The sequence below is a fragment of the Oryctolagus cuniculus genome, chromosome 1, assembly GCF_964237555.1.
Source record: "Oryctolagus cuniculus chromosome 1, mOryCun1.1, whole genome shotgun sequence".
NCBI classification, from domain to species: Eukaryota; Metazoa; Chordata; class Mammalia; order Lagomorpha; family Leporidae; genus Oryctolagus; species Oryctolagus cuniculus.
In genome coordinates this window covers 103,644,022-103,668,133 of record NC_091432.1, presented here as the reverse complement: position 1 = coordinate 103,668,133, position 24,112 = coordinate 103,644,022, and the positions used below count along the sequence as shown (strand labels likewise).

Sequence of the window (24,112 nt, the reverse complement as noted above, 5' to 3'; positions counted from 1 at the left end):
GGAAGCGAGTATTTTCTTCCTGTGCCTATTGCTTAGCATCCAGGGGGCACTCGAGATAAGCTTGAAGACTTCTATTTGCATTAGAGACATTTTACGTTATAGTAAGTGAGTTTCTATGACGACTTGGGTCAGTGCATAAAGTGAAACGAAACTCACGATGGTAATAAAAAATAAAGTTATCAAACATAAGAAGCTGTGCCACACATATAAACCCCAAGCCAAATCAAATACAATTTGAGATATCCCAGGGAATTTGCTTAAAGTCTAGATATGAAAGGATATCATGTACAATAACATACACGCGTGCGTAGGAACAACTGTTTATGTAACCCTTTGCCACTCCCTCCCTGGTGTAATGCTTAGGAAGAACAAAGGGACTCGCAGGGGAAGCCTGCTGTGGCACTGGGAGCGCTCCTGCTTCCTACCCAGTTGCCTGGTGGCATCTACAAGAGGGAAGAGGCATCCCTGTACCTCGCTATTACAACACCAACTTATGGATTCTCATTTTATCTCCCTCCCTGTCTTGAAAGCAATACCTACAACTGTGAATGATTCCAAATGCTTAGATACTCTAATCCAAATCATCAAAAACTGTACAAATACATTACTTTACTCACATTTATATCAATACTCACATTATTTAATATATGAAGTGTGTATAAAAATACACCAAAATCAAGATTTTAACTTCTTTGGTTTTTAACATGTTCTGGAGAAGCCACTGCAAATTTTTACTGCATCCCTGTACATTTTGTAAAGCTGTGAAAGAAATACAAAGTCCAAACTCCTTTGCTCTTAATTTCACTTTGACCAAAGTCAATTACTCACAAAAGTGGAAGGAATCCTAATACGGCACATCAACAAACCACTCTTATTTAGCTCCAGTCTTTCTGCTGGGATTCAGATCTTCTACCTAAGCAATTCGGTTAGTACCACATTATTATCTCAGGCCCAGAATCCAGAGCGAAGTCATCTGTCACTCAACTCATTGCTGTCCCTTTCTCCCCAACACTTACTACTACACTTATTATAGGCCAGGTATTGCTCTAAGCACTTCAAAAATATTAATTAATTATACTGTCACAACATTCTATTCTTATCACCATTTGACACTTGGGAAATTGAGGCAGAAAAAGACCTTAAGAAACTTTAAATGGCAGAATCTGGAATTTGCTGGAGGCCTTGTTTTTAACCACCACACTGAGCTGACTCTCCAAACCACTGCTACGTTCACGAAGAGACTACCTCTGGAAGGATTTTTCTACTTGGTTCCTCCTCTTCACTTTCACCAGTACCTTACTGATGTAAGCCTTCAGTGTTTCTCATCTTAACTACCACAATGATCTCCTAGCAGCTCTCTCCAAATTTCTTCTCTTCCCCATCCAGCCCATCCTTCTCAAGGCTACCAGATCAAGTACTTTAAGCATGGATCTAATGCTATCACTTTCCTGCTGAACAGCTTTCAGTAGTTTCCAGTTGCTTCCTGAATTATAAGTAACTCTTCACCTTGGCAAAGCTTTTTACAACATGGCTTCATCTTGTCACTCCAACTTTTTAAATAGCACTATATAATCACGTTGCTTAATGAAGGGACAATGTTCTGAGACGTGTATCATCAGGTGATTTTTTCACAGTCAGAACATTATAGATTGAAGCTACACAAATGAAGACATTTGGGGTGGGCATCTGCCCCAACAGTTTAAGCTGCTAGTCAGGATGCTCTCATCCCATGTCAGAGTACCTGGGTTCAATAACCAGCTCAGGTTCTTGAATCTAGCTTTCTTTTAATGCAGAACCTGGGAGAAGAAGGGATGACTCAAATAGCTAGGTCCATACTACACGTGGGGTAGGCCTGGATTGAGTTCCCAGTTTCTGGCCTAGGTCTGGCCATTGTAGGCATTTGGAGAGCAAACCAGTAGATAAGAGCTCAATCTCTCTGTCTCTCAAATAAAAACAACAACAACAACAAAACTACCATGTCACTAGGCAACACATATGAGACCTACCATGTCACTAGGCAACACATATCAGACCACACTCATTTATGTTTTCTGTTGGGAATGTTGTTATGTGTGCATAACTGTACTTCCAAGTGGATTAATTCATTTAATTTTTTAAAAAAATATTTACTTATTTGAAAGGTAGAGATGCACAGAGAGAAGGGGAAAGGGAGGGGGAGTGGGGAAGGAGAGAGAGAGAGAAAGAGAGAGAAAGAGAGAGAGATCCTCCATCTGCTGGTTCATTCCCCAAATGGCTGCAATGGTTGGGACTGGGTCAGGCTAAAGCCAGGAGCCTGGAGCTTCTCCTGGGTCTCCTATGTGAGTACAGGGGCCCAAGGGTTTGGGGCATCTTCCTCTGCCTTCCTAGGCCAATAGCAGGGAGCTGAATTGGAAGTGGAGTAGCTGGGACTCGAACTGGCACCCATATGGTATGCTAGCACTACAGGCGGAGGCTTAACCTTCTACACCACAGTGCCAGCCCCTATTTATAATTTTATTAAATTTATTTTTATTTATTTGAAAGAGTGGGAGAGAGGTAGACACAGAAAGTGATCTCACACTTACCAGTTTACTCTCCAAATGGCTGCAAAACTGGACGTGGGCCAGGCTGAAACTAGGAGCCCAGAACTCCATCTAAGTAGTACACGAGGGAAGCAGGGGCTCAAGTACTTTGGCCATCAGCTGCTGCCTTTCAAGGGACAAATTAGCAGGAGTCTGGACTCTAAGCCACAGCTGGGACCAGAACCCATACGCTATGACATGGGATGCAGGCATTCCAAGTGGTATCTTAACTACTGCACCAAACACCAGCTTCTTTGGATTAATTTAAACAAGACCTACACTTGCTCATGTGGGTGCTTCTGCTCTTCTGGGCTGATTCTTCTACCTATCCACAGTGCCTTCATCGAGTGCCCCTCCCTACAAATCTGGGAAGATCTGTTTTAAATGCCTTCTTTCCCATGAAGCTTTTCCCTTTGAGATGTGCCTCTCTCGCTCTTGTCTTTTGAATGATTATTTATGATTATGTTTTATTTCGCTTTACAGTACGAGAGTACTTCAAAAGTTCATGGAAAATAAAATTAAAAGGTAAATTTATTTTTGATGTGAAACAAATTTGAAATATATGCATATGAGGGATCTTCACAAAGTTCATGAAAAATGTGTATTACCAGAAAAAAAAACTACATGGATTTCAGTTTCTATTCTTAAAAATAGAAAGGTGCTAAAACATTTGAGAATCCAGTGAATGACAGAGGCAGAAACTTTACAGAAAAACAGGGTAGGAGATGAAATACTAACCCTTTGTACCACAAGAAGAAAAATATGTCAAACATGTGAATAGGCACATGCACAGATAAGACACTGGCTAATGGGGCGTTACCTTGGCAACTGTTTGTTCTGCAATGGTGCTAGGCCGACGCTGGCGGCCATCAAGTCTCTGCTCCACAGGAAAACTGCTCCTATGGGACTTCAGGCGCTCCACCAACAAGAAATAAATGGCAGCAAAGTGGTTGTAGCTCTTGTTCTGCAAAGACTGAAAGAAAAAACAAGTGCTGCAGGCAGAGAATCATAAAAACCAATGCAGTGATCTATACCTTTCTTAAAAAAAAAAAAAAAAAGAGGAGGAAACCATGTGCTCTTAAGAACACAGTGACAGAGTATACCTCAATGAAAGCTACTCCAGAGTTCAGGCTAGAAAGCACCATTTAAAGTACCTTTTACATGATCAGGATCTATTAATTTTTCTGCAGTAAGAAAAAAATGCCACATTGACCCCAGAGACCAACAGTCCCATCTCATGTCCGCAACTCTGGCCTAAGGTTATGTGGCAACCTGAGCCAGATGCTCTAATCCCACACTTCAATCCCAGTTGAAATCACTGAAAACTCTGAAGTGAACGATTAAAACCTTTGGGGAACTTTTTAGTGATTGTTTTGGGCTGGAGAATGACATCTGGATGCTAGGTTGAGAGACACTGTGTCTCCATTCTTAAGTAATTTTTTCCGCTTATTTTTACAGTCCCACCCTTTTGAAATCTTGAAAATATAGTTGCTTCCCAAATTTTCACATCTCTGGCCTGCCAGCTTTCCTTAGATGCTAATAGAGTAGAGCAACAACTGTTCCTTTGGCTTCTAATTCCACCTGACAGCGCGGGTGCTGTGCAGAGCACCCTCAGTGAAGATCACTCACAGCTGCCATTCTGGATCTACTTCCCGGACAAGCACAGAAACATATCACTGAGTGCACAATCAGCAGAGCAGAGAGCCGGTTTGGTTTTGCTTTGGACCCAGGGGCAGAAATGGCAGTGCGGTTTGGAGCCTTGGTCTTCCACAGCAAACAAGGGCATTTGGTGTTTTCTCTCATGCTTCCTCCTTAAAAGCACTATTTGTTTACTACTGTTGGGGAGGTATTAAGAATATGTATATCTAAAAATATGCTAACTATTAGAGGACAGAAATAAAGCCAAAAGGAATTTTCTAGGTTCATGACCTTCTCAGTTCTATGAACCCTAAGATTTCCAAATCAAGACCCCACCTGTTTGCGCCTTCTTAGTTTCTCCAGTTCACAATCTAGATTTCACTGGCTTTCTTAAACTTGATACCTTCCTTTTTGGTTTCCTACTTAGCTCCAGCCTTGCTGCATGGCTGCACACTTACATTCCATACAAAACTAGTTAAATACTTATATAAAACTTTATGCTTCATATTGGAAGAAACTTTCTACCTTAGATTTGTTAAGTGTCCATCTTTGCCTTTCTTGAATCCTCTATAAACCTTTCCTCTTGAATTTTTTGGCAGATGGGGCAAAGGAAGGAATTTAGACATTTAATAAAAGCAAATATAAATAGAGTCTGATGTAATCCTCAGGGAACATTCATTCAACAGTATACCTAGGTTCTAGGGATGGATTTGATAACAGACCAGAACGACAGGTGTGAGCATGAAATATCAAGTTACTAAGTGTGAAAGTATCCTGAGACATCTATAGTCAAATCTCTGAACATTTTACCTCAATGGTTTTCTGCTGATCTATTCCAAGGCTGTGCATCAACCGCAGAACCTGTTCATTAAACTCCCCGATGGACGGCTCATTTTCTTGCTCTTGTGGATAGAGAACAGGTCTCTGTACAGGAACTTCTATGAGCATCCATTTATGCTCCTTGATTTGAGCTATGGTCAGTCGTTTGGATGGGTCTAGGACCAACATCCTTCGAATGAGGTGCTCACAATCTATAGAAAACACAATGTTACAAATGTCACATAAATCACCTTGCCCTTCAGGGTTGTTTGTTTGACTCATGTGACTTGGCCCAACAGTGTTAATCTTTATATTCTCCATTGGAAATCAGAAGATCAAATGAGTAAATAATACATGAAGGTGGCTACTTAAATTTGTCAAGTTCATGAATACATAAAAAAAAAGAGGAGTGAGTCTATCTGATTCTGGGCTACATTAAACTTTCTACTGGATTTCTCAACTGACAATATCCAGACAGACAAATTTCCACTCAAGAAAAAAAATAACCTTCATTCCTAGAAAAAGCAAATAATAAACTGATTCTCACCCACATCTAAGCTTGTTACATTTGGGCAATGTAAATGAGACAAAGAACTTTCTCCAAAGGGCTGCTGCTTTTCTCATTAGTGCAGCTGAGAAAACTATAACATGAAACATTACTTACTTTTGATTACACTAAGAAAATGACACTGCTACAACTGGGAGCACCAGCTGATTCCCTGAGCTGACATCAAGCTCTTCACCACCCGACCCAAGCTAACCTTTTCTTACTATATGCCAGGCACTATGCTAAGTGCACTAAACAGAGTAATTTAATTAATCCTCACAACTCTGGTAGGGAGGAACTTTAGTGATTTCCATTTCAGAGATGAGGAAATTGAAGTACAGACAAGAGATATAACTTGCCAAGGCCATGCAGCCAGTAAATGGCAGATGAGGACTGGAACCAGGCAGTCTGGCTTCAGGGTCCATGCTTGTAACCACTGAAGGCACTGTTTCCACTGCTGGTGGGAACACGAGTCAAGGATGAAAACCAAAAATGTAATGAAGGAGTAAACTGAACCAATGCCTATGTAACACCTCAATATAAGTCAAGCAGGGACTATGGCATTACATCTTAACTTGACAATTTGGCTAGTTGACTTAATTAAAAATTTTTTAAATTTTGCAAAATACATTTCATAGAGTAAAATGATTGTGCATCTGTATCTATAAAGTCTAAAATAAACCTGGGACATTTATAGACCCAGAGTAAAGGGGAAGACTTGCTGTTCTTAATCTGGGAAACACTCCGTTTTCAGTTATAAGAAGGAAGGGTGGGACTTGTCTCAGCTACAGGGAAGGGGGCTTTCAAAGTGACTGTCACTTTATTTGGCACCTAAACTCAGAAAAAGGAAGCTTTTGCCTAGGCATTTCATTTGGAACACAAATTTTGTAAAGCATAATTAGTAAGACGAACAGCTTGTTACCTTCTGACATGAAATATGGAATCCGGAATCTTCCTTCTAAAACCCTCTGCCTCAAAATCGGAAGAGTGGGTCCATCAAAAGGCAGAGCTCCACAGACAAGGACGTAAAGAACTACTCCCATGCTCTGGGGAAGAAAACCGTGCAGTCACATTTCCACTGAGAACTCTAAATACTGTTTCCTACACATCCCCAGGGCTGTTGAAATCATATGTTCTGAAAAATCCCTATCTGAACTTATTTTCTCAGAATTTAAAACAAACAAACAAAAAAACAAAAACAAAAAACTGAAACCTCGCCTACTGCAATAAGTATCCTATAATACATACTAAAAGATCTGAATTTTATAATTGTGGTTACTACTTAATTATAAATCATTGCTGATATCAGGGTAGCATCTGTGCCTAGAAATTCTTTCTCAGGGATCCATTTCAAGATACTCTGACTAATTATAGTCTAGCCATTGGGGAACCATGAAATAATGCTTAAGTGTTAAGCATGGAGCTTCTGAGATGGGCCAGAGTACTAAGTATTATCATTATAGATGCATTTAACACAGCAAAGCAAAGCAATACCCAAATATCCAGCTGTGGTCCTTCATACTGCTGCCCTTCAAAGACTTCTGGGGCTGCATAAGGGGGGCTGCCACACCATGTTGCCAGCAGTTCACCACTTTTAAAGAAATTTCCAAAACCGAAATCTATTGGGGATGGAAATAAATGTTACTTTCATCTGTGCTCTCAAACTATACTACATTTCTCTGTAATAAATTTTATGATATGCTATATTAACAACATCACTGCTATTCACTCTGAGGACTGACATCTCTCCTGTAATCTTTCCCTAGCATTTAGCACAATGACTACAAAATAGTAAGTACTCAATAAATACTATGAATGAATTTGTAAGTGAATCTAGTTTTCTTCTTAAAGACAGTGAGGGAGAGACTAGAAAAAAACTTAAAATCACAAATCTTAAGGTTAAAAAAATCCATTGGTGTGGAAAAGTCACTTGAATTTGACAATATTAGAATTCCTATTAGAACCTATGATTGAAATGTTCTTTGTATTATATGGCCTGCAAGGAAAAAAAATCAAATGAATAAACTTCTAAGATATTCACCTAAACACAACCAAGTGACCAGCTGTTCTTACAGCTGTTACTCCAGGACAGCAAGATATTGGATGTTTTAAGGCAACTGAGTACAGTGTTTCCTAAGTAACAACTCTCTAACTGTGAGTCTACACATCCTGTTTTAGGCTGAGAGCCATCTGAACAGCTCATTAACATATGATGGCTACGTGGCCCAGCCATGGGCCGCCTAGCAACACTTTCACTGATTTACTCATTAGAATTCAAAACACTCATTGGACTTCCCCTTACGATCTGAGTTATACTGAATCTACAGCTTTGATATACAGAAGACACTCTGGAAATGCTGTACTTAGATACCTAAAATATGTGCAAAAAACACTGAGTGAGCTCTGGTGAAAATTCTACCTTATGCTCTTTTGCAAAAAACAGTCTCATGTTCTTACCGAAGGGACGAATTCCCATCATTTTGTAAAATACAGCCATACTGTCTTTTGTTGTTACACATTCCTAAAGAACACTCCTTCAGTGACAGGACCTGTTCTACAGCCAGCTGGTGCGCAGCCCCACATGTACAGGGTGTTCTAAGTGATGCCCCAAATGGAATTAGATCGAGTCTACTGCTGGAATGGCTGGCTGGCTTTGTGCCTCCAGATCAGCCTTGGTGAACCTTAGTTTCCCCATCTGGAAAGCTGAAATACACCTAGACAGCTGGTTGTTGAGAGGGTTTAATGTGTTGGTCTGTTCACACCTTCAGACTGTGTATAACATCTCTGGCTCTGTGTTTCTTAGGCAAAGCATGCCCTGAGCTTGCTGACTTAACCACCCACACTACCACTGTTTCAGGAAGAGTAAAACCTATGAAGTTGGGGAGAACTAGAGCTGATTTTCAGTTTTGTCACTTTCTGGCTTCAAATACCCTGGGAAGTTGTTCAATTTTCCTGAACCTTAGTTTCCATGGCTATAAAAGTGGGATAATCCACCCACGCAGATAAGATGCTGTGAGGATTAAATGCATTAAGAATGTAAAATGTGGGGCCAGTGCTGTGGCATAACAGGTTAAGTCACTGCCTGCAGTGCCAACATCCCATCTATGTGTTGGTTTGTGCCACGGTTGCTCTCCTTCCGATCAGGTTCACTGCTAATGCTCCTGGGAAAGCAGTGGAAGTTGGCCCAAGTGCTTGGGCCTCTGTACCCATATGGGAGACCTGGATGAAGCTCCAAGCTCCTGACTTTGGCCTGGCTCAGCCCTGGCTATTGTAGCCATTTGAGGAGTGAACAAATGGATGAAAGATCTGTCTCCTTTCTCTGTAACTCTGCCTTTAAAATAAAATAAATCTTAAAAAAAAAAAAAAAAAAGAAAAAGAGAAAAAGGTCCTGAGAAAATATAAAGGAGGGGCAGGAAAAAGTACAGAGGGAGTTTAAGCTTTCTGTGGAGAAAGGAGTGTAGGAATCTCAGACCCAGTCTCAGCCTGGTGGACTACTGCTGAAGTCTGATCTTGACATCCAATGGGCAGGAGCCAAAGGGTGCCTACAAAAACTTCTTTTTCCCAGGTGACCTCAGTTCAGTTCTGTGTTCCACTTTCTAAAATAACTGTCAGAATGGCCTTAGGTTTTCCACCTCTAAGACCAAGCACTCCTATCACATCCTAACACATGCATGCTTTCTCATTTTCTATAGAAACCATAAACAAATGAGTGAAGAACTAGATGTTCAAATGAGGTTTAAAGAGAAAAAAGTTGATTTCACTCACATTGAAAAGTGTAAGAAGTTCTGAGCTGTGTTTTCTGAGGTCTTAAAATAGGTACAGTAATTGCTATACTTTAAACCATAATCATAGGATAAATTTTAGTATATGAAAGTTGAGGAGACTCTCAAACAACACTGTGAAGTTTTAATGTCTCAAAGAGCCCTTGTAGACCTTCTTCATTCTGAACATCCCCACACTGGGGAAATAACTCAAAGGCATGACTGGGACAGAGGCCTGTCAGAAAGGCAGCTGGGGCTCTACACAGCCTTGGGCTGTCTCACTGGTTTTACTAGCCAGAGAGCAAGAACTGGGGAAGCATCACCATTCCTCCAGCAGCCCACTTTCAGCCTTGGCTTTACAGACCTTGACAAAGGAAGCCTCTTGTTCATGTACAGGGACAGTACTGAATAGTTGTTTACTTCTGTTTTCTGTAGGTAATCGAGGAAAATAGGACTGAAGGACAACCAGACTCAGTAAGCATTACAATATCACATATGCAGACGTCTACAGTCTTGTCAAAGTCCTTCACACATTGCGTTTGTGATCATCTGATGAATGGGTTAAGGAAGACATTGACGAGTTGGGATCAGATCCTAGGTTTTCTACTTAGCTATGTAATCCTAAGCAAATTCCTTAAATTTCAACGCCTTAGTTTCCTTATTTGCAAAGTGGGGTAATTAACTACTCTTGTACTGACGTGTGTGTGTGTGTGTGTGTGTGTGTGTGTGTATTCACACAGCAAACCCTGAAACACAGTAGGTGCTCAGTAAATGGTGGCTGTTGTTGCTATTATTATCATTATTGATTTACTTATCTGTCTTCCCCATCAGATTAAGTTCCTTGAGGGTAGAGTAGGCAAATGATAGTATACTCTGTGCTTTTAGTACACTGTCTGCAGACAACAGCTGCTCAACCAAGGTTTGCTGAATGAATATTTTTTCCTCATCTCTTTTGAAAGTGTTTTACTATGCATTATGAGTTGATCTATGCTCATTGAAGAGAATTTCTTCTTAACAACCATATGAAGAAAGTTTGTTTTAGGAGTAAGGGTAGAAAGTCAGTGCCTTGGCAGAAGTGATACAGCTAGCTACTAACTTGCAGAACCGGAACAGAAGCCAAGTTTGACTACAGAGCCCTTACTGTTAACCACCACCTTTATGTCCTCCCCTGGCACAGTGATACACAGCTATTTTTGAACAAGTTAATAATTGTCAAGTTTAAGAAGTGGCAATTGAAAGACACTTAAAAATAAAAGGCTTTTTATTTCTTCACAGGAATCTGGATAATTTTCTTTGGTCATAGTCTGCAACTTTCTGTTTAAAAGCATATAGGGAAATGAGGGGTAAGTCAGAGATAACATGAAAATGCAGGATTTCGTTTTTCAAAAGATTTTATTTATTTGAAAGATTGAGAGAGAGAGAGAGAGAGAGGGAGGGAGGGAGGGAGGGCCCCTCAAATGGCTGTAATGGTTTGGGCTCATCCAGGCCAAAGCCAGAAGTTCAGAAGTCCATTTTGCTCTCCTACATGGGTGGCATGGGCCCAAGTTCTTGGGCCAGCTTTCACTGGTTTCCCAGGCACATTAACAGGGGATTGTAGAAGTGGAGCAGCTGGGACTCCAACTAGTGCTCCAGTATGGGATGCCCATATAGCAAGCAGTGGTTAACCTGCTGTGCACAAGGATTTTTTTTTTTTTATCGTCATTCATTTAAATGGAATGGACTATACAAGGGTACTTCATAAAGCTCATGGAAAATGAAATTAAGTTTACTTTGGTGCAAAATAATCTTGAAATCCACGCATCCTAGAGTCATCTCTGGGAATATGTGGAGGACTGGTTTTTACGACATCCTGCAGATAGCAAAATCTATGTACGCTTATATATACACAAAATGGTACAGTATTTGCTTGGAAGCAAACTATATGCATTCTCTCATATACTTTATATCACCTCTAGATTATTACTTATAATCTCTAATATAATGTAAATGCTATCTAAAAAGCCATTACATTGTAATGTTTAGGAAAAAATGGGAAGAAAAAAGCCTTACAGATTCTGTACAGACACAGCTATTTTAGAACTAACTATACAGTACATGTCAGCAAAAAAGGAATGCATTTTTTTCTAATATTTTTGAGACACAGTTGGTTGAATCCATGGATGTGGATTCATAGATGTAAAAGGGTCAACTAACCAAATTTGTTCATTAAACATTTTAAAGCCATACTGGTGTCAACCAATGTTCAGGCAGTCTCAACAACACAGAATAATAAAACAACCAGCATTATTACTTGAATTTTGGAAAGCACTATAAAGACAATTACTAGAGCATTCCTTCTATGCCAGATTCAGATCCAGTCTAGCCTTGCTGGAAAGGAAACATCTTTCTAGTTTAGTTCTCTGATCTGCAAGTTACTACATAAAACTATGGCTCTTATGTCCTCAGACATTTTTTTTAGTGTTTCTGTCATAAAACAGCATACAATCTTGGGACTATTTTGACATGTTTTTAGCTTTTTAGTTTTCATTTTTGAAAAAGATTTATTTATTTGAAAGGAGAATGACACAGAAAAGAGAGAAGCAGAGAAGAGATCTTCTGTGAGGGTTCGTTCCCCAAATGCCCACAACAGCCAGGGCTGGGCTAGGCCAAAGCTAGGAGTCAGGAAATCCATCTACTTTTCCTACATGGGTAGTAGGAACCCATGTATGAAGTGGAGTGGCCAGAATTTGAACCAGTACCCCAATATGGGAAGCAGGTGACCCAAGTGGTAGCTTAACTTGTTGTGTCACAATGCCTGCACTCTTTACACAACTAGGTATTTGGTACACTGGTTAAGATGCCACTTGGGATGCCTATGTCCCATGTCAGAGTATCTGGGTTTGAGTCCCAGGTCTGCTTCTGATTTTAGCTTCCTGATAATGCGCATCTTGGTAGGTAATGGTCCCTCTCATCACATGGGAGACCCAGAATTAGCTCTTAGTTCCTGGCTTCAGTCTGGTCCAGCCCAGGCTGTTGCGGATCTTTGAGAGGCGTACCAGCGTATGGAAGATTTCTGTTTCTCCATCTCTCAAATAAAATGAAAATGAATAAAAATTGTTTAAAAAGTCATAAGCAAACAGTATACTGAAAAAAAAAACAATTACTTTAGATTTATAGAAGAGTTAATACAATTAAGAGATTTCCTATGCTTTTCACTCAGTTTTTTTCTAATGTGAAGATTTTACATAACTGCATTAAGTTATCAAAACTAAGTAATATTGATTCAATGCTGTTAACTGAATCACAGACTTTATCAAGATTTTCTCATTAATCTCCCTTTTCATTTTAGGATTTCAAATTGCATTTAGTGCCATACCTTAGTCTTCTCCAAACTGTGATAGTTCTTCCTTCTTCCCTGACCTTGGAGAGTACCAGTGAGGTATTTTTTGACTATCTCTCAATTTAGCTTGGTCTGATGCTTTCTTGTGCTTAGATAAGGTTATGCCTTTCTGGGGAAAGCATCACAGAGGTGATGTGCTTTTCTCAGTGCATCGTATAAGGTGGTTTTAGGGTCATGTTAAATTACTGGTGAGGTTGACACTTATCACCTGACTTAAGTAGTGTATGCTGAGTTTCCCTTTGTAGTTAATAAATATTTTAGAGAGGCCATACTGAGACTATCATATCTTGTTTCCTTGTGAATCTTCACTAGACAGTTTTATCATTTACTGGCAGATCCTGATTATGGCAACAATTACTTGGTTTTCTAATGGTAACTTTTCATTTCTCTCATTCCTTCCAGTGGTCTTACTTAATATAAATTAAATATTTATGAGATATAATGTGATGTTTTGACAAGTGTTTATATTGTAGAATGATTCAATCTTATGAATTAACAAATCCATTGCCTCATTAATTATAATTCCTCTCTATGAAGGAGCTAGCTATCCCTTATGCTCTTTTATTTATTCATTCCCTCACTCACTATGTTGCTGAATCATATTTTGTATTTTCCTGAGTATTTAATTCTTTGGGTTATAACTCAATATTATTGCTATTTATTTTAATATTCAAATAGTTTGGCCATTAGGAGCTAATCCATGTTAGCTTTTGTGTTCTTTCAACATGTTCTCAGTTTTTAACATTTTATTTTATTTTAAGCATATCCTTTTCTCTGGCACCAAAAGATGGTCCAAGCTCATTTTGTATTTTCCCTGCCTCCATCTTGAATTTACTTCTCCAAGAGGCCCTGGTTGCTTCTGTTGAGGAATGCTAAAAAGAAATTAAGACTAGGCCCTAGATATTTTTATTGACTTGTCCATGTACCTACAGATGCAAATAACCTGGCCAATGTTTAAACACCTGAATTTGAAGCCAGTTTTTTTTTTTAAACTACGTATAGATGTTCCAAGGGTGCCACTAATCAGAAGCTCAATACAACTTAAAATCAGAGATAAAGCTCTTACAAACTCAGGAAAAATCTTTATGTTTAATGGAGGTGAGAGATTTCCTAATTTATCCCTGTGCCAGCAGCAGCTGAAAAATGAGGGCTTTCCGTATATTACAGAATAATTTTCAGAAATACAGACCTCAATTCATTTTTGGAATCTATATTTCATTTTAAGAATACATGATAAAGGAGTAGACAGTATAGTAGTTAAGATACCACTCAGGTAACCGACAGAATGGGAGAAAATATTTGCAAACTATATGACCAATAAAGGATTAATAACCAAAATATATAAAGCCCTTGTCTGGACTGTTGAGGAACAGTTTTTTGCTGTTGTTGTTTTCTTTCTTTTTCTTTTTCCTTCTTACACAAAGCACTGAACTCTTTACTTACAACAGAGTTAATCCTCTGTACATAAGGTTAAATGAAAATATATCTGTGAAAAATAGGACAAGGAACAGGAGAGGGAAGAGGATGAGGGGTGGGAGGACAGGTACAGTATAAAGAATTACTATGTTCCTAATGCTGTATTTATGAAATGCATGCAAATTTATACAGCAGACTCATGGAATGACAATCACTTTAAGTAGCACTCTGACCTCAGGATCAGCCCTTAAGGCATTCTGGTCTGGCTGAAAAGCCCAGGGGAGCATTTTAGGCACTCTGGAAAAATATGTTCTCTGTGAGTGAGACCCTAGTGTAAAGAAGCAGCCACCAAAGAGGGATGTATTTTTCTCTGAAGGGAGGAGAGAACTTCCACTTTGCTTATGGCCTTGTTGAGTTAGTGGATCCAAAAGGCTTCTACAGCCTAGGCAGCTCATGTCAAGAGCCTCAGGTGATCACTGACATCATATATGAGTGTTAATTGTTAAATAAACAACAAGAGTCACTGTGCACTAACTTCCAATGCAGGACCTACGTCTTCAAAGAGTTGTATCATGAGACTTAATAGCAAAACTTGTTCTTAAGAATCACTTCCTTTTAGTATGTTAAGTGGAGGATATTCATATATCTCATAAATTATAGCTATGTCTAAGAGCTTGCAAAAGATGTATCATTCTTGGGTTCTTCTTTAAAGATAATTAAATTTCTAAAAGGAAAGAAGGGGGAGGAAGGGAGGGAAAAGAGGAAGGGAAAAAAGTGAAATAACCTTTGAGATGCAATAACTTGTTTTATGTTCCTAATGTTGAATTCATGAAATGCATGCAAATAAACAAATTAAAAAAAAAAAAAAAACCTGCCACTCAGGACACTCACATCCCATAAGGAAGTGTCTGGGTTCGAATCCCCCCTCTGCTTCCAATCCAGCTTCCTGTCAATGCATCCTGGTAAACTGCAGATGATGGCTCAAGTCCCTGGGTCCTTCTACCCATGTGGGAGACTCAGATGAAGTTCCTGGCCACCAACTTCAGCCTATCCAGCCTCAACTTTTGCAGGCATTTGGAAAATGAACCACTGGACAGAAGATCTCTGTCTCTATCTCTCTACATTGCAAATAAAGTGAAAATAATCCCCCAAAAGAATGCATGACATGGGCTGGTGCTGTGCTGTAGTGGGCTAAACCTTTCTTCAAGGCACTGAAATCCCACACAGGCGCCACTTCGAGTCCCAGCTGCTCCTCTTCTGATCCAGCTCTCTGCTATGGCCCAAGAAAGCAGTAGAAGATGGCCCAAGTTTTGGGTCCCTGTACCCATGTGTAAGACCAGAGGAAGCTCCTGGTTCCTGGCTTCAGATTGGCCCAGCTCTGGCCATTGTGGCTATCTGGAGAATGAACCAGCAGGTGGAAGACCTTTCTCTCTGTCTCTCCTTCTCTGTGTTTGTAACTCTGCCTCTCAGATTAATAAAATCTTAAAAAAAAAAAAACAAAAAAAAAAACAAACCCCAAACAACAACAACAAAAAACATGATGTGCTAGGTGGATGCACCTTGTCCTTTTAATGTTTAGAAGATACATGCTCTCATCCTCAAAACACTAAGGCATATACTCCAAGGTTTTAGTCTACCAAAGATTTTGAGATTCACTGACATATCCATACTCTCTCACCTGGTTTTTATGTGGCTGAAATATTTATACAAATGAGCATTTGAGGTAGTTTTTAGCCACAGATCAGTTACTAACTCATGGAAATTCAGTAGGTCTTAAAAGCTGAGTCCTTTATCTCTTCTATCTAATCAGGAACAGATCATGGATATATCTGCTCATATACTGGAAATGCTGTTAGGCTTCCTGCTCTGTATTTTGAAAGTTGATTGACTTGAATTTTCCTGATAATCAGACTATTATTACTGTCATCACAAATTTATATAAACTATCAGTACTCAAACAACATTAGCAAAGGGTCAATGCTTTAGCAACAACAGGGCCTTGCATAGGGTAAATAAAATGATCCTGATGATTTCTGTCTAAGGGGGAACCACACACAATTGAGAATTCTGTTGTCTGCTGAAATAAAATATTGAAATCGGCCAAACATCAACACACATATAAATAACCTGGGGAAAATGCTAACAGTCAGATTCCAATACAGTAGCTCAAGGGTTGAGCATGAGATTCAGCATTTCTTACAAACTTATGCTGCTGGTCTTTGAGTAGCCAGGAAACAGAATAAACAGAAGTGGTGAAAATGATACAGAAAATGTTAAACAGTATATCAGTGTTTACTACTACAAAATGGTTATAATTAGTAAATACATTTTTTTTTTTTTTGACAGGCAGAGTGGACAGTGAGAGAGAGAGAGACAGAGAGAAAGGTCTTCCTTTGCTGTTGGTTCACCCTCCAATGGCCGCCATGGCCGGCGCGCTGTGGCCGGCGCACCGCGCTGATCCAATGGCAGGAGCCAGGTGCTTCTCCTGGTCTCCCATGGGGTGCAGGGCCCAAGCACTTGGGCCATCCTCCACTGCACTCCCTGGCCACAGCAGAGAGCTGGCCTGAAAGAGGGGCAACCGGGACTAGAACCCGGTGTGCCGACGTCGCAAGGTGGAGGATTAGCCTAGTGAGCCGCGGCGCTGGCCACTATATACTTTCAGGATTTTCATTTAAATGACATAAAGACTAGGAGGGCCGGTGCTATGGTACAGCGGGTTAATGCCCTGGCCTAAAGCGCTGGCATCCGATATGGGCACAGGTTGGAGACCCAGCTGCTCCACTTCTGATCCAGCTCTCTGCTATGGCCTGGAATAGCAGTAGGAGATGGCTCAAGTCCTTGGGCCCCTGCACCTGCATGGGAGACCTGGAAGAAGCTCCTGGCTCCTGGCTTTGGAGCTGTGCACACAGAGCAATTTCAGCCGATGCAGCCAATTGGGGAGTGAACCAGTGGATGGAAGACCTCTCTCTCTGCCTCTCGTTCGCTCTCTGTGTAACTCTGAGTTTCAAGTAAAAATAAATAAATCTTCTTTAAAAAAAAAAAAAAGACTAAATAGGAGAAACTGTGAGGTAAATTAACTCACTTTTTTCAAAATGGGGAAAAAAACCAAAACACTGAAAACCTGTCTTCAAGCTAAGAAAATGTAAATAATTTCTAGGAATCAGCACAACCAAGGCAATTCTGAATCTCCAGCAGTGTTACAATGTCTAATTTATAATTTAAAAAATCCTCCTACAGATCAGCAGATGGCTTTAGGGTTAAATTTATCCCTGTTTCTAAACTTACCAGTAGAATTCAGCTATCCAGCCTCAAAGATGAGTTACACATCCTTTATAATTATTTTAAGAGGCACGAAGAAGACAATTATGAGGAAATCAAAGCTGATAATGAAAGGTAGGAGAGTGACAGCGATGCAGTGGACCCATTGCACAAGTGGCACACTGATCAGCCAACACTGACCTCACTGTATGGTAAAGGCCAGGTGCATAGTTCACTTCCAAACATCAGTCACTCTGCCCGCCTGACAGGAGAGTGAGAGAAGAACCATCACAGTTAGGATGAAATGTGATCCTCCTGACCAGAGTGAACCATCTATTTGTCCAATCAGAAAGTTCAATGAGCTAACAAGCAAACAAATGATCTTTCTTAGTCCAAACGGAATACCAGCAGGTAGAGTGGGAAGGGGGTGAAGAGGGGCCAAACCAAAGCCAACCAAACCCACTGAGATCTCTTCCACATTCCAGGCTAAAAATCTGCTAGTACTAATTAGGACTGAAAGACACGAAGTTCAATTTATGGATGCAAAACTCTTTTTAGACTACAAAAGACTATTGGTAGAAAAGCAACAAATGGAAGACTTTTCAATAGAAGTTTTTCTGGCCGGTGCTGCGGCTCACTAGGCTAATCCTCCGCCTGTGGTGCCGGCACACCGGGTTCTAGTCCCGGTCAGGGCACCGGATTCTGTCCCGGTTGCCCCTCTTCCAGTCCAGCTCTCTGCTGTGGCCTGGGAGTGCAGTGGAGGATGGCCCAGGTGCTTGGGTCCCTGCACCCGCATGGGAGACCAGGATGAGGCACCCGGCTCCTGGCTTCGGATCGGCGCAGTGCACCAGCTATAGCGGCCACTTTGGGGGTGAACCAATGGCAAAGGAAGACCTTTCTCTCTGTCTCTCTCGCTCACTGTGTAACTCTGCCTGTCAAAAAATAAAAATAAAAAATAAATAAATAAAAGAAGTTTTTCCAATAAACACTGTCTTCGCTTCCCCTACCCCTTTTCAGTTCCAGGGCATAAAACAGGAATTATATATATGGTAGACCTGTCTCAAGGTCTTCTTCAAAGTAGGAAGGTTGTTAGAAGCAATGACAAGAGAAGATGGGCTGCTGCATCAAACCAGAAAGGGAGCATTCTTGTGCTAAAGACAAGCCAAGTGAGGCACTGGTCAGATTAATCAGGCTAATACCACACTACTAATTACATTTAAAGTTTCTCAAAAAATCAATTTGCATCAAGCAGAGGCAATTTAGAATTAAAGTTATAAACTTTCCTTATTCCTCTAAGATTTGTATTAATAAGGCTCTAAAGCCTTGGCTAATTTAAAAAACAAACACGAGGCTGGCGCTGCAGTGTAACAGGTAAAAGCTGCTGCCTGCAGTGCCAGCATCCCATATGGGGGCCAGTTTGAATCCTGGCTGCTCCACTTTTATTTTTTTAATATTTATTTATTTGAAAGTCAAAGTTACACACAGAGAGAAGGAGAGGCAGAGAGAGAGAGAGAGAGAGAGAGAGAGAGACAGAGACAGAGAAATCCTCCATCTGCTGGCTCATTCCCCAACTGGCCACAATGGCCAGAGCTGTGCCAATCTGAAGCCAGGAGCCAGGAGCTTCCTCCAGGTCTCCCACGTGGGTGCAGGGGCCCAAGGACCAGGGCCATCTTCCACCGCTTCCCCAGGCCACAGCAGAGAGCTGGATCATAAGCGGAGCAGCCAAGACTTGAACTGACGCCCACATTGGATGCCAGCACTGCAGGCAGCAGCTTTACCCACTATGCCACATCGCCGGCCCCTGCTCCACTTTCAATTCAGCTCTCTGCTATGGCTTGAGAAAGCTGTAGAAGATGGCCTAATGCTGGATCCTGTCCTGGTTGCCCCTCTTCCAGGCCAGCTCTCTGTTGTGGCCAGGGAGTGCAGTGGAGGATGGCCCAAGTCCTTGGGCCCTGCACCCCATGGGAGACCAGGAGAAGCACCTGGCTCCTGCCATCGGATCAGCACGGTGCGCTGGCCGCAGCGCGCCAGCCGTGGTGGCCATTGGAGGGTGAACCAACGGCAAAGGAAGACCTTTCTCTCTGTCTCTCTCTCTCTCACTGTCTACTCTGCCTGTCAAAAAAAAAAAAAAAAAAAAAAGAATATGGCCCAAGTCCTTGGGCCCCTGCACCCATGTAGCTCTTGGCGCCTGGCTTTGGATTGGCCCAGCCCCGGCCGTTGCAGTCATTTGGGTAATTTGGGTAGTGAACCAGCAGAAGGAAGACCTATTTTTCTCTCTGCCTCTGCCTCTGTAATTCTGTCTTTCAAATAAACAATTAAATTAAAAGAAAACATACTGAAGGAGGCTACATTATCAAAAATTACAGTTTGTTTTCACATAGAATCAACTGTACATTGAATAAAACAATAGCTAGCCTTTACTGAGTGTTTATATGTGCCAGGAGCTTTAATTAACAATTTATTTAAGAAACACTTAGATTGCACTATGTACCATGGACTGTTTTAAGTACTTTGCAAATATTAACTCAAGTAATAACCACTATGAGATATGAACTTATATCATTCCCCCTTTTGAGATAAGAAAACTGAGAACAGAAAGATTAGGAAATGTGTCCAAGGTCATGCAGGTAGTAGTGGCAGAGCCATGACTCAAACCCAGTTAGCCTGGCTCTACAGCCCACACTCATACCTATTATCCTATATTGCCCCCCCCCATCATCACTAATCTCTACAATGTTCCTGGAAAACAGATTAATTTCTACCTATTAGATATAGAAACCTAGGCACAGAGAAGTTAAATAATCAGCCCTGGGTCACAGCTTCTATGTGGCACAGCCAGAGTTTGCACCAGTACTCTCTGTTTCCAAACTCAGTACTTTACGTGAAGTCCTGTTTGGATTGTGATTATTTTCTGAAAACCTCCAAGCAATTCATACATTTTTATCCTTATCTAAGTATTTATTACAAACATTTCAGACTGGGAAACCTGGAAAACAAATGTCCTTCACCTATTTAATCTCAACTTCTAATGCCGCAATAGCGTAGCCAAAACAGCTAGGAGGAAACAGTACTGCAATTACTAAAACCACTGAAAGACAACACGGCTGCAGACAGCCTCTTACTCTGACTGTCCTAACACTGGTATTTACAAAGGTTGGAGGTCATGATTGAGGCAGCAAGCACACACCGGTGTGGGTGAATTCTTGGCTCAGTAGAGCCCACCCCCTGGGGGCGCATAAATTAGATGCTGATCTCAAAGTATAAATGAATCATTTCTGATATTTCCATTCCATTTTCAGTTTTATAAATGAAAATATTTTAATTTAGACCTAGTTTTGGTTTGTGTTTCTTTTCAATTTCAACATATAAGATGGCTAAAAGAATTCATATATTCAAATAAGGTAACTAGATATCTCCAGAAATGTTAACCATTCTGATTTGATCAGTACACACCACATACAAATACTGAGATGTCACACTGTATGTACAATTATTCTATGTTAATCAAAAAATTTTAAAAATGTTTAAGGAGATGGAAATGCTAACTACTCTGATTTCATCATTATACATCATATATGTGCACCAAATTGTCACACTGTGCTCCACAATTATATACAATTAAAATTTAAAAATGAAAAGTTATATTTGCAATTTATAATCTGACAAGGGATTAATAACAAGAATATATAAGGAACTCCAAAAACTCAAAAGCAAGACATACAAACAGCTGATAGGTACATGAAAAAGCACAACATCACTAATCATCATGGAAATGCTAATCAAAACTACAATGAGGGAGGAAGGAAAGAAGGAGGATGGGAAGTATCATTAGATTCTAAGAATTGTCTCTAGGAACTACACTTAATCTGTTCTTTGTATTAGTATCACAGTAATATGAGAATAGAGAAAAATTCTGTTGTAGTGATTATCATGCATTTGAGAATGTAATATAATGATAAATTCCTTTAAATAAAAAAAATCTACATTGAGATATCACCTCATTCCAGTAAGGGCGACTATTGCCAAAAAGACAAAAAATAACAAGTGCTGGTGAGGATGTCATGAAAAAGGAACCCTTGAATACTTTTGGTGGGAATGTAAATTAGTACAGCCATTGTGGTAAAGAGTATGAAAATTTCTCAAAAAATTAAAAATAGAACTACTATATAATCCAGCAATCCTACTACTGGATATTCAACTAAGAAAAATGAAATCAGTCTGTCAAAGAGACATCTGTACTCTAATGTTTATTGCAGCACTATTCACAACAGCCAAGAAATAGGAACAACCAAAGTGTCCATCCACTGATGAACTGATAAAATGTGGTGCATGCACACAAAGGAATATTATTCCGTGGCAAAAGGTGAAATTTTGTCAAGTGCAATAACATGGAAGGAACTGGAGGTCACTATGCTAGGTAAAATAAGCCAAGTGCCACAGGATTTCACTGATATGTGGGATCTGAAAGGGCCGATTTCAAAGAAATTAAGTGTAGGATGGTGGTTACCAGAGGCTGGGGAGAATGAGGTGGAGGGAGTAGTGGGGAATGGTTGATGAGCAGTTACTAAATTACAGTTAGATAGGGGCTAAGAAGTTCTGGTGCTCTATTGCAGAGTATGGTGATTACAGGTAATGATACTGTACTGTATACACATTTTTAGAAATATTTATTTATTGAAAACCAGAGTTACACAGAGGCAGAGAGAGAGAGAGAGAGAGAGAGAGATTGATTGAGATTGAGATTTTCCATCTGCTGGTTCACAGCCCAAATGGCTCCAATAGCCGTAGCGAGGCTGATCTGAAGCCAGGGGCAAGGGCCTTCTTCTGGGTCTCCCCGTGTGTGTAGGGGCCCAAGGACTTCGGCCATCCTCTACTACTTTCCCAGGCCATAACAGAGGGCTGGATCGGAAGTGGAGCAGCTGGGATTTGAACCAGTGCCTATATGCGATGCCAGCACTGCAGGCGGTGGCTTTACTCACTATGCCACAGTGCCGGCCCCTGTATATACATTTTCTTAAAAGCCAGAAAAAAAAAAGATTTTGGATATAATCATAAACAAATAAAAAATGTTTGCAGAGATAAAGATGTTTACCCTAATTTGAACATTACATAATAATGTAATACACATAATAATGTGTAATACACATAATAATGCATACACATATCAAAATATCTCATGGTACTCCATAAGCATGTACAATTTTTATGTATCAGTTAAAATGAGAAATATCTTCAAAAGTAAAAGAAGTAGAAAAATTTAATTTGAAGGAATAATTTTGTATTTTATTACGGATTCTTGCAATTTCTTTCCATGAAGAAAATCTTTCTCATGTATTAGATGTTTTTAAAATTCAAGAATTCTCAAGAGATCAGAAAATAATGTTCTTAAAGGTAAGCAAGACTGTCAAAAAGTTATAAAAAAAAATCTGTGGGTAAAAATAAATATCGGAGAGAAATTCCTCAAAGACATTGGAATGCATCTAAATGCTTTATAGCAGGTGGAATCCTTCACGATGTAGTCCCCGCCTACCTGTCTCGGCTCTTTCCCCATCATTCCTCTCTGGCAGATATATTCCACTAGCTCAGGCCTGTAAACACTCCGAGCCTTTGCTGGTGTCTGCTTTGCATGTATGACCCACCCACTTGGAGCAGCAACTCCATCCCCTAACTCTACCTTTCCTTCTCTTTCTCTCCATTCACCTCACTTTCAATCCCACCACAAATACTTTTTTGTTAATCAAATCTTAGCTAATAATTTCCCTGATTCTTTCAGGCAGAGTTAGTCTTTCTCTTGGCCTCACGGCCTTGAAAACAATAACCTTTTCATGTTATATTTACTTAAAGGTCTGGTTCTTTACTTGATTAACTCCTTGGGATTGAAGCATAGTTAAATTTTTTTTCACTGGGAAATGCTCTGTGGCTCAGCGGGTTAAAGCCCCAGCCTGCAGCGCCAGCATCCCATATGGGCACCAGTTTGAGTCCTGGCCGCTCCACTTCTGATCCAGCTCTCTGCTATGGCCTGGGAAAGCAGTAGAAGATGGCTCAAGTCCTTGGGCCCCTGCACCCACGTGGGAGACCCGGAAGAAGCTCCTGGTTTCAGACCAGCTTAGCTCTGGCCATTGTGGCCATTTTGGGAGTGAACCAGTGGATGGAAGACCTCTGTGTTGTCCACCTTTCTCTAACTCTCTCAAACATAAAATTAATCTTTTAAAATGCAGAGAAAAAACGGATGGTAAAAACATGTGAGTGCTTAGATATGCAGTGTCTCCACCTGTGAGGAATGGCAGCAGGAATACCAAATGTATAAACACAGAAAGATGGACCCCAACATGCAATTGGTGCGTTCCTCTAGAGGAACAACTGATACAGTACTTAGAACTTCGACCTGGTGGAATAGAGGAAGCAATGATGTGGTTCACGCTGATCTAAATTTGAATTACAGGTCTGTTCTTGTTATCTGTGTTATCTGAGCAAACTGTTTAATCTTTCTGAAACCTGGCAATTGAGATCCTGAGGCTGTTGTGAAGATAAAATGATATAGGTACCTAACAGAGCACTTGAAAACAGTAAGGACTCAACTAAATGTTAGTTTTTCTACTATCTTAACCTAGGAGACAACTTTAGGTATTTCATTTCGTACCTGTCTTCTAAATAATTAGAAGGCCATAAAGTTTAGGTATTCAAAAAATAGGAATAAAACAGCAACAAAAAACAAAACAAAAAATCCAGATAT

General features: G+C 40.3%; 1 protein-coding gene across 5 annotated transcripts in view; it reads right to left on the bottom strand.

Annotated features, from left to right (window-relative positions):
* Window positions 1-24,112, bottom strand: part of SIK2 (salt inducible kinase 2) — a 149,562-nt gene that overhangs the window by 22,332 nt on the left and 103,118 nt on the right. For all 5 annotated transcript variants that reach the window (XM_070078045.1, XM_002708396.5, XM_008261575.4 and 2 more), the window contains 4 exons: window positions 7,060-7,184; window positions 6,488-6,611; window positions 5,010-5,230; window positions 3,382-3,534 (listed from right to left, as the gene is read on the bottom strand). In XM_070078045.1, coding sequence (XP_069934146.1) covers window positions 3,382-3,534; window positions 5,010-5,230; window positions 6,488-6,611; window positions 7,060-7,184 — 623 coding nt within the window. The remainder of the gene's footprint in view (window positions 1-3,381; window positions 3,535-5,009; window positions 5,231-6,487; window positions 6,612-7,059; window positions 7,185-24,112) is intronic.